We start from the raw sequence: 10,377 nt of genomic DNA on the forward strand, positions 1-10,377 counted from the left end.
CCCTTAGGTTCGGAACTCGCTGGAGAAAATGCAAAGCCTCGGTCAGAATCTTCTGGCCCATTGGAGGAGCATTACAATGGCTTTACAGGTCCCACTACGTCCCCAGGAAACGATTTTCACATCCCTAGGAGCCCAAAGGACCCCGAGCTTCGGGTCATGAATGAGAAGTTGATCGAGCAGCAACAGGATGTCTCGGCCAAGAGACTACAGGTCCGACAGTCACGCACGGCCCTAAGACATAAACGGGATGAGGTGTCGGAGTTGACGGCCGTGTGGATGGAACAGCTTCAGTCCTTCTTCGCGACTCTAGACACAGTTGATGCTGAGCTTCTTCGGGGATACAAGCAACTTCAGGCGGCCACAGAGGAACACATGAAAATGGAAAGTTCATATCACCAGGAAGAAGACCAACTGGAAGAACAAGAGTATATGCTAACTCTGTCTATGGAGAGCTTCGCTGCTCTATCAGGTGACGGACCCGTACCTAATATCCCAAACCATCCCAGACTATGGGACCAACGCGCGGAGACAAGCAAAGGCCCGGAGCTTCCACGCTGTATTATCAACTATCTGAGGCGTATTGCGGACGAGCGAATGCTTCAGGAGAGCCTCTCAGATTTGGAATCAGAGTGGGTTATCACCCTTGAAAGGCGAGACCAAAGATACCACCTCCAGATCCCCCTTGATGAGGAGTCCGAGGAATTCTTACGGACGTTCGACGAGCAAAGAATCAAGATATGGAATGACCTGAATAATGCCCAGTTGGATGTGAACTCTCTTCGTACAGTCTGCCTTGACCATGGCTATACCAACTTCGATTACGAGGATATTTCGTCCCTGAACCTGTTTCAGTATGTTGGAAACAATGCCTGGAAGCCGGAGAGAGACCCATTAAAGTTATCCCCTGAGGAAGAGTTTTCTTACTCCCCCGAAACAGTGGACCAGACTTACGGATCACCCACGGACCTGGATTGGAAGACACCAGAGATAACCCCTTCGATGGGCTTTCACTTCTCTCGAGGACCAGGTCACGACTGGTCGCTTGGATCCCCCGAGTTCATCAACAAGTGGATGTTGCATCAGCTTCGAATTTCGTCTATGGGTATCTGGCACCTGCAGCGTCATCGCGTCTGGGAAGCCCTACGCCAGCAAGGCTGGAAGGATCACGATATCAGCCGGCATGTGCTGGATGGATGGTTCTCCGATGAAGCGGCGCTGGCTCCCTTATCGAGCGGTTCCCATCTAGCCGTCGACGATCCTGCGGGTTTCGGCGCTGATGAACGCAGAGAACGCGTGAAAAGCCCATCGCTGCCTTCTTTCCCTCAGCCGTCAGCACAGAAAATTCAAGCGCGACGTCGCTCCGTCCCTTGACTCGATAGCCCGCCACCACCCTCTCACGATTCTCTCACAACCTTTCCACCTTCATCTCGCGAGCCGCCGATTTCAGATATTCCATTGTCATTCAGATCAGCCTTCTTTTCACTATTTTTTTTTTTCCTATTAATTTCTCCATTCCTTCTCACCATACCGTCATATTTCCTATCTCTTTTGCATTGCCAGCTGGATGAGCATTTGGGTTCTTTAGAACGTCCATTTCGGGAGTTACAACAACTGTCTGTCTGTCTGTCTGTCTGTCTGTCTATCTTTTTGCTTTCTCTTCTTGGATAACCCACGTGTACTACTACTACTACTACCTTTTTTGTTTCCGGCAGATTCCTCAGCTGTCTTCAACCAAATTGTCATCGCTTTCAAGTTAGATACTTACACACTTAGGAGATACCAGTAATTTAGCGTAGGTAGTTCTTTCTCGGTGGGTATGTGTATGTGTATTGAGCGAGCTAGCTAGCTACAGAAGAAGAGAAACAGAAGAGAGGAAAACTTTAAAAACGATATCAAATAGAAAACACATGCGTTGCAGTCCAGATAATACATTCCATTCCCGATCCGTTATCCCTGTCGCATGAATCATGTACTCCATTCTCGTGATTTGTTTCGAAAGTTGTAGTATGTAGGTGCAGTTGTTCATTCCATTGGTCCCATGCGCTCGTGAAATCCCGTTCCCATGTTCCCTTGCTTTATTTACAGATGCGTCGTGTGGTATCGGGGAAAACGGGAAAGGTCGTCCCTCTCCAGCGACAGATATGTCATCATGAATACCGAGTCTCCTCGCCATCACTATCGCTCAGACTATCCCTCCGCCGGCTACGAGGCCCCTCACGCCGATATCCCTTACTCAAACCGGGAATCGGATGGTGGTAGCTAATCGTACCGATATCTTCCTCCTCGGTGCCGACATTGGAGTACTGATAGTCAGAGCGTGTGGGGGCCGATGACGAGAAATCCAGAGGCTCAGTGTAACGAGCGGCGGAACGGGATTCTCGTTTCCGGGGGCTACTCTGCCGAGAGGTGGAGGAGGGAGGCTGGCGACGTCGTTCGCGACGGCGGTTATGTCTGCGATTTGAGGGTTCGCGGAGCACGCGTTCTGTCGTGGTCTGGCTGAGAGTCTCCTCCGTACCTGGGACGAAGGAGAAATTGCGGTCTTGTCTAGTAGGTTCGTAGGCGTAGTCGCGCACATCGCTCATCTCACTTTGATTGTATTGCGTGGGCGGATTTGAGGTGTCGTAGTCACTACCGTAGTATGTGCCATCTGCTTCACGGTTGATGCCGCCGATCTGGGCGGGTTTCTCTTTGCGGTAAGCGCGTACGTCTTCGTCGGCTTCGCCTTCATACTTCTCGTTTCTGTGCCTGCGGAGGAGCTTCTCACGCAGGTTGCGCTTGCGTCTGGGTTCCTTTTCTGTGATTGTGGTTGCAGTATCGCTGTATCCGGGAGTAGTATCGGCGACAGTGTAGCCGTCATCAGTGTAGCCCTTGCCAACGATACTACCTCCACCTAGCTTTGTGCTTCGAGTTGCGTTACTCAGGGTTCGACCGTCGGGGCCCTTCCGCCGTAGCACGGTCGATTTGTATTCCTCCCAATCTCCCTTCTTCCAAACGAACCCACCATCCTTCGCCCAGAAGAAGAACCAGATAGAGGCGAGGACAAACACCGCACCAAGGATAGCAAATAGCGCATACAGACCACGCATGTTGATGTTGTTGGGGTCGACCGCTCCTTCGCCAGGGTGGTATGTCTTCTCCGCCCGCGCAGTAAGGTGATCGGTTCTGTCTGGCTGGATCGGTGTATGTGTGACATCCCGCACAGAATTTTGGGAGACATCTTGGGCGCCCTCCAGAGTGTCAAGAATAGATCGACCAAGGATGCTGGGGAACCACCCCGCACGTTGGGCTGGAGGCATGATGAAGAGAGCTGTCAAGAGCACACAGCTCAAGACGAAACTCTTGAGGTTCAATTATTGACTGACCCAGTAACTGCTGCGCTATTAGGCAAGCTGCAGGTCAAGTGCCGTGTTCACAATCTTGTGCCCAAATCCTCTCCTATCGTAAAGTGCCAGCGAACCCTAAGACATGGAGTAGTCGAAGTGGGAGTCAGGAGGATGGTCGATCAACAGTTGAGAAACAACGTCAAGGCAAGTACAAAACCAAAGGAAACAAAAGATGCGCTCAGTGAGGATGGAGAGATCGGGTCCCAGCCCGAAAATGCGGTGGTTGGAGGAAATGGAGAGGCTGGGGATGATGCTCTTTTGTTTGGGTTGTGCCGTGGCCGGGGTAACATGCTGAGTCAGCCACTATACCAAGTACGCTAACCCAATTTGGCTATCCACCCTGGCCAGACCATGCCAAAAGTTAAGATATTTTAACTCGAACCCTCGTTTGTGGGGGTAAAGGAGATTGAAAAGCTCAATGTAAGGCTTCGGTTATGAAAGAGATTCTAATTTGAAGCACGTTTCTACCGCTTGAGGTCCAAAGCCAGGCATTGGCCGCGTACGTCGTGGTGGTCCTCGAGAAGGGAAGATAAAGTTGATGCAGGTGGGGTGAGCGGCGATATATCTGAGGAGGCGACGGAATCCCAGCTCAGTACCACTGAGCATACGTTGGTTCTGGAAGGATATTTACAGCGATTGTTGAGCGTTAGTGATCCTCTCAATGCACAGAACCGGGATATACTCGTAGAAGCCACAAGAGATCTCAAGCCAATAGCGGTTTGATAGCTATGGCGGAGATCTCGCCTCAGGGAATATCAAATTGATAGTCTCTCAACTGCCTGGATAGGGCTTGTCTGTTTAGCGGTGTGGGAAATCGCGTCAAACCAGGGTTCCTGTACCACAAGCGACATTCCAAGTCACACCGAGACAGAACAATTGTTTGAGGGAACATTGGGCTTCCAAACATTGCTGAGTGGCAACGTGAGGAGACAATGCAGACCCGTGACTCATACAGAAACCTGTTTTGTGGGGATTGGGCAGCAATTCAGTGTGTAAGGAGAAATGATGAGGTCAGATGAAGTTCAGGATGGAGCGTGCGGGGAGATGAAAGAGACGCTCATCGAGTTCCTTGTCTTATTCTTGAGATGCGGCGGTTCGGAGAGAGGGGGAAGGGGAAACAAAAGGAGGTCGATTCAATTGTTGGGATCGACTGACATCGATGGAAGGACTTGGGAATAGAGTTGAAGAGCAGTCAGCCTCAGTGCCACGGGCCAATCGCCATGTTCAGACTTCTGAAAATCCTGAAGACGTGCAGAAGAAACCAAAAATTCGGGAGAGGCTGCTGTTCCGTGGAGATTGTGGGAACTGTCAAAACCTTGGAAGGAAAGATGGGATTCCTCACTGCTTCCTGCCTGACATGACTCACCCCTCGACAATCTGCGGTTCTCTGCAACCAGGAAAGCGCCCGTCGTTCCGGACTTTCGCCGTCATGAGGCGAAGGGAAAAGAGAGGAAAGATTCAGCGCCCGACGGAGGCCGTCTTGAAAGGAGGCGGGACGGGTCAAGGCTGCCGTGGAAGCAAGGAAGACAAGCATCCCCTGTCTTCGCGGGCGAATAATGATGTGCGAGTCGGCTCCCGAGGAAGAACCGAAAGGTGGTGAGAATTACGAGCAAGTCTGTGGGCGGAAAGATTCTCGCGCTCTTCTGTCTTCCACGCTGTCCCTCGCTGAATTTGTCTCTCCACTGAGGAACAACACTGGAGACCCAACACAAAAAGTTCGGACCAAGCAGTTTCATCCAACTGACACACCTTCCCCACAGTGTCAGCCCAAGCGACCTTTCGTCACAATGCTCACGGCAATTTTCAGCAGTTCTCTGGACGGTCTTCACCGGAGTCCGTGATCAGATGTGAGATCCGGTATTCTGTATTTGAAAAATCGTCCGAAATGAAGAGGGAGATTTTCTCATCTGAGGATCGGAATGGTAACAGGATGACAAGACATTCTGTGGAGGCGATCGCCATTGGGCTGCAACAGTCCTGTCCGTCCTCCTCCATGCATTATTGACTTTGGGCAGCGAGCAGAATAAGGCAGTCTTGCCGAGAAAGATGGGGTGGCGCATTCTGTTCTGGAAGTGCTGCTCTTTTTTCGGCCACAAATACTCGAGAATAGTGGAAGCCTTGAAGTTGGTACTAAGAATATCCCATGAAGTAAATAAATCTCAGTTCCATGGTTGGCTCTCATCGGACCCAGGTTTCCGTACGGGCCGTCGCGATAGAGTGGAGTCACGAGGATCTTATTTCCACAATAAGAGATGTGATGGCTTGCACAAAGGCAATTGAAACAGCCTCTGTCAGCTATGGCTTCGTCAATAGATCTTGCAGACGCCTCCAGAGCCTAGATATATACTTGCATCTATATCTCCGAGAAAGTTCGAGAGATGTTGTCTGCTTGCAGAGAACTTTGAAAGAGACCTGTGGTTTCTTCGCAAAATTCGCTGTTTTCAGTGGCTTTTGCCGAGCTGTTGTTTCGCTCGAGGACCAACGTCCTGAGACACGCTCTTGTGTGAGATGGTGCATGGAAACATCGAGCGCAAGCATGGGACGCCTCTTTCACCCGCATCACTCTGCCGTGGTCGGCACACCGTTTCCGAAACCTGGGAGGCGATGAAGAACAAGATGGAGAATAAACTTCTTTCCCTCGATCTCGTTGCACAACCGTCACATGTCCCAGTCATCTGTGTGAGCACGAGCCGTTCTGGAGAGTTTCACAACCTCCATAGAGTTCAACCGACCGAGTCCTCGTTGCGGGCCTGATAATACCCTGGGCCTTGATTTCGGTAGATTTGGGGATTGTTTGAGAATGCCCCAGCGAGGATTTTGTTTGGCCAAGTGATATTTTTGAATATGTTTCACGGGTGAAGCGTGGGCACGATCTCACAGGCTCTCTTCACCAAGGCGGAGTCTCTTTTCATGAATGCTGAATGTGCTCCTGCAGGAGGCTGAGCGGTGACTCCTTGCGTCGCAAGCCGATGGCATCTCTGTCACCGTCAGGTTCCTGCCAGCCGTGCGCTGCCCCAATCTCGAGCAGGGTCATGCCACGTTGGTTGGCGGTAAAAGCCACGACCGTGCGGAGTATTTCCAACGTTGGAGAATGTTTGGATCTGTCAGTCCCGAGCCACCGATACGCCGTAGTATGGGGGTGGTATCGATAACTTCACCCGATCAGAGGCTGCTGCACGAGACTGGGATGCCTTCTGCGTGCTCATAAACAGGAGCATGGGGAATTGATTGGTACGACTATTTGAATGCCAGTTTCGATTCGGCCACGACGATGGGAGTATTTATACTGATAGCTGCGCCATCACGGCGAAGTGAAATGACACCAGACAAACCGCTCGTATCTCAAAGTCAGACTCACTGTTCTTAGCGGCAGATCAGGCATCGCCCGGCAGCCACTCGCCTGTCTCATCCCCACCTCCTTGGTCGCCCTTCCATTTTCTTCGATAATTTCACAAGAAAAAAGTGGTTGAGCGATCGTCTTCGTCATACTCCAGACCCCAGAGACGAGAATCGCGTTTTGACGAATCTCCGAAAGAGAGAGAGAGAGAGAAAAAAAAAAAAAAAGAAAAAGAAAATAATCTGTTCAGCAAGGGGGACAGAGGGAGCGAGATAGAAAAGGGCCTCCTTCGGCCAAGAAGATGAGGATCCGTTTCTTCGCGAACTCTTCTCTTCCTTGCCTTAAACTTCTTCTGATTCTTCTGTCGGACTGGCTGTGATGATTATTTTCCTCACTCCTTGGGCTACGACAACTTAACCCGACTCTCGTCTCGCGTCTGCGTGTGCCCATTTCGCCCTGCAGCAGCAACCCCGTCACCTTTTTTTTTCTCCTCTTCGCTCACCTTCCCCTCTTCTCTCTCTCCGCCAGTCAATCATCTCTCGTCCTTCGACCACTGGTGAACTGGTCTTCTTCCTGCCCTTCGACCTGCTCTACCTGATCTACTCCTCTGCTCCTCTTCTCGTCTTCCCGCATTCTTCCTTCTCCTTCCTCCACGGCGCACCCCACAGGGCCTGTCTCTTCCGCTTCGTCAGGCCCAGATCCATTCCTCTTCCCAAAACCCCTCCAACCGTCGTCGGCTCCACGCTGCATTCACACGCTGCAGCAGGCTTTCGGGTTTTTCCTCTTTTAGCCCTCCACTCGCTGTCCGCCAGCCGACAACTGCACCTCGCGTGTGCTTCCGAGCTCTTCTCTCGTCTTCGCCTCTTCCGTTGGTGGATGCGTTCCTGTTTTGTCTGTTCGCTCCCGCCCTGATTCCTCTCTCCACCATCCACGTCGTCGCTCGCCCTGCGCCAAAACCTCTTGACCAAACGTCTCTCTCTTTTTCGATGGAGACACTGCTTTCTCTGGAAGATTCTGCATCCACTGTTCATCGCTGACAATCAACGATCTAGACGCCGTCATCAGTCGACGCCTGACTGGTTGATCTGCGCTACCGGACCTTCCTCTCTTGTGACAGTCCCCCAAAGAGTGGCCTCTTCGAGTGAAACAGGAGGGGGAGAAAAGTACTAAGCGGGAAGGGGTAAATTAGCTGGAAAAAGAAAATAACAGGAAAGGATCGAAGAGGAAAAAATTTCTTTGACTCATTTGGATGAACAGCGGCAGCACTGGCTGTTGTGGCTAACCAAAACCCCCCCAACACCCTGCTGGATCAACACGTTTCACGTCATCCGCAATCGTGCCTTCACCAAAGCCAACCCCCCCTCCCGCCTGGGGACCCAATTCGGGCCTTGGCCGTCGCCAAAAAGCCATGTCGAGGAAGACACCTCACGCCGCCTTCGTTGAGGAATATGATGAGGACGCTCATGCTATTCTCCCGGACACCCGTCAAGTTGCCAACGTCACTGCAAAGCGTTCCAAATCCGATCTAAAGCTTCAAAGGTTGGCCAGGGAGCCTTTTGTCGAGGCTGCCAGTGATTCGGGGTATTCGAGTCGCACGGCTGCCACCGCAAACAGCACCCAATCTGCCCCGTCGGGCCGGAAGAGCCCCGTCCTTCTTAAGGTCGACACCTCCCAAGGGAGGGCTGACCTGGAGAAGGCTCGCTCAAAGACAAAGGATCGGCCAAGGGATCGTAGTGCCCATCCATCACGCGACGCCAAAATGCACGCCGGGCCTTACTCGGCTGGCTACTCTCCAGCCCATGCTCAGCGGTCTCCGTCCAGAGACCAGAGGATCGAACGATCCTACCCCGGCAACTACCCAGGTAGCTACTGGGACCCTGATCAGGGCCCGTATCATACCACAACCCCCATTGAACCGCGACAGAGAGAATACCGGTATCACTCATCGCAAGCATCATCTGCCTACGACTACCCTCCATCTTCACCCCAGACAGCGCGATACCCTCCTTCCACCGTCGTCCAGGTCTCACGCAGTAGCCGTCCAGCGGCCCGGATGGCCCGTTCTAACTCATACCATGCCAACAGACCGTCGAGTTTTCATAGCGGCATGGCACCACCCATGAACGGGATGATGTACAGTCAATCTCCGTTGGGCCGGTATGAGCATAGGCCCCCGCTATCCTCCTCGGCCTACGCCAACACTCCCGCTTACCCCCCTGCCCCTCCTTCACTATACTCCCAGCATTCCCCGTATTACCCATTCCCTGATGCTATGGGCCCACCGGAGCTTCAGGAGCGTTCACTCTCGCGGCCAAGGGAACGACCTCGTGAGCGCCGACCATCCATCTTCGAACCTCCGCCAATTGACTATGATACTTCCGAGGATGAGGAGGACGAGGAAGAAGAGGATGATCTCGATGAGAATTTGGAACCAACACCTCCACCTCCACCACCTGGACCCATCCGTCAAGCACGACCGCGACTCCCGTCCCATTCCGCCCATGACCGTGGTGAGGAAGATTATTATCGATCGATGCCACCTCCGCCAGTCAAGCACCGAGCTGCTCCGCAGATTATCCAGAAACGACCTGAACTACCGCGCAAGTCCGCAACGACTCCATCTGTCATCTCCGAGCGTCGTCCTTCACGATCTCTCGACTTGACTGACCTCCGAGATCATCTTCCTGAATATGGGTACCAGAGGTCATCTCGGGAAACCGTGATTCCCGAGCGGAACCGGAGCCTGCGACAAAACAGACGCCCTTCGGTGACTTATCACGATTCTAGAGAGTCTACCCGCCGCATTGCTGTAGAGAACTCTACCCGCCGACGTCGGCCCTCGATATATGACTATGCTGTAGCCGATGAGCTGGAGAAGGAGCGGGACGCAGAAGAATATCAGGCGTCTCAATCTGGTAAGAGCGAGACAGTGCAAGTCCCGCTAACAGCGGATGCCTTGATGACCAAAACGGGTTCCCAACGCGCGGGGAGCGATAGCGGAAGCCATAAAAGCCGGTCCGCCAGCAGCCGTGGTAGCGATGCTCGCACCCAATCCGGGAGTGGTGTGCTTACCACAACCCGCCCCGACGATGATAATAACATTGTCATGACGATGAATGGGGTGACGATGAGCTTCACCCAGGAGTCTGTCGGAGGCAAACGCATCAGCGTGCGGACCGGCCAAACAGGAGCCGTGGAGTTGAATATAGAAGGGAAACGCCCGAAGAAGTATTTGACGGGCGGTTCCGAATATACGACGACTACTACCGCCTCTAGGAAGGCCGACCGCAAGTCTAACCGCGCCAGTCGCCGATCCAGTCAGTCGATTTACAATGGCCGATACTAGTTGTCACGATATTCGCTCTATTGCCACGCCGTTTACTGGCTGGTCTGAGAGACGCGCTCGCCAAAATCGAAAATCGATTTAATCGGGCATTACGTCCATGTATCTGGATTCCATTTCTCCGGGAGGGCGTCTCCGGGGCGAACCTAGCAGTCAATGGTCACGACGACAGCGCCTCCTCTTTAAACGTCCTATTTTCTTTTCTTGGGAACAGCAAAAGTTTGATGATTTTGGGTGAAAAAAAAGACTGGCTTTGGAATGGGAGGCTTCTTCGTTTTCGTCCTGAGCACCAATTTGATCATCTTCGTTACGAC

General features: G+C 52.4%; 4 protein-coding genes across 4 annotated transcripts; 2 read left to right on the plus strand and 2 right to left on the minus strand.

The window, feature by feature from the left end:
• Positions 1-156: 156 nt before the first annotated feature.
• BJX67DRAFT_374599 (uncharacterized protein) lies at positions 157-1,786 on the plus strand (the record flags this gene model as incomplete). Its single annotated transcript, XM_071031574.1, has 2 exons — positions 157-1,234; positions 1,713-1,786. The coding sequence occupies 2 exons, from the start codon at positions 157-159 to the stop codon at positions 1,784-1,786; spliced, it is 1,152 nt and encodes a 383-aa protein (XP_070882388.1).
• A 269-nt stretch (positions 1,787-2,055) lies between these two features.
• BJX67DRAFT_261647 (uncharacterized protein) lies at positions 2,056-3,665 on the minus strand. The gene has a single exon (XM_071026353.1). It carries the CDS (start codon positions 3,294-3,296, stop codon positions 2,148-2,150), a length of 1,149 nt encoding a protein of 382 aa, XP_070882389.1. The 5' UTR covers positions 3,297-3,665; the 3' UTR covers positions 2,056-2,147.
• A 1,469-nt stretch (positions 3,666-5,134) lies between these two features.
• Positions 5,135-6,112, minus strand: BJX67DRAFT_261644 (uncharacterized protein). Its single transcript, XM_071026352.1, has 2 exons — positions 5,735-6,112; positions 5,135-5,678 (listed from the first exon to the last, which is right to left on the minus strand). The coding sequence occupies exons 1-2, from the start codon at positions 5,919-5,921 to the stop codon at positions 5,287-5,289; spliced, it is 579 nt and encodes a 192-aa protein (XP_070882390.1). The 5' UTR covers positions 5,922-6,112; the 3' UTR covers positions 5,135-5,286.
• A 1,768-nt stretch (positions 6,113-7,880) lies between these two features.
• Positions 7,881-10,264, plus strand: BJX67DRAFT_261622 (uncharacterized protein). The gene has a single exon (XM_071026351.1). The coding sequence runs from the start codon at positions 8,129-8,131 to the stop codon at positions 10,064-10,066; it is 1,938 nt and encodes a 645-aa protein (XP_070882391.1). The 5' UTR covers positions 7,881-8,128; the 3' UTR covers positions 10,067-10,264.
• The last annotated feature ends 113 nt before the right edge of the window (positions 10,265-10,377 follow it).

This window comes from Aspergillus lucknowensis (assembly GCF_044049455.1).
Source record: "Aspergillus lucknowensis strain CBS 449.75 chromosome Unknown BJX67scaffold_52, whole genome shotgun sequence".
Lineage (NCBI taxonomy): Eukaryota > Fungi > Ascomycota > Eurotiomycetes > Eurotiales > Aspergillaceae > Aspergillus > Aspergillus lucknowensis.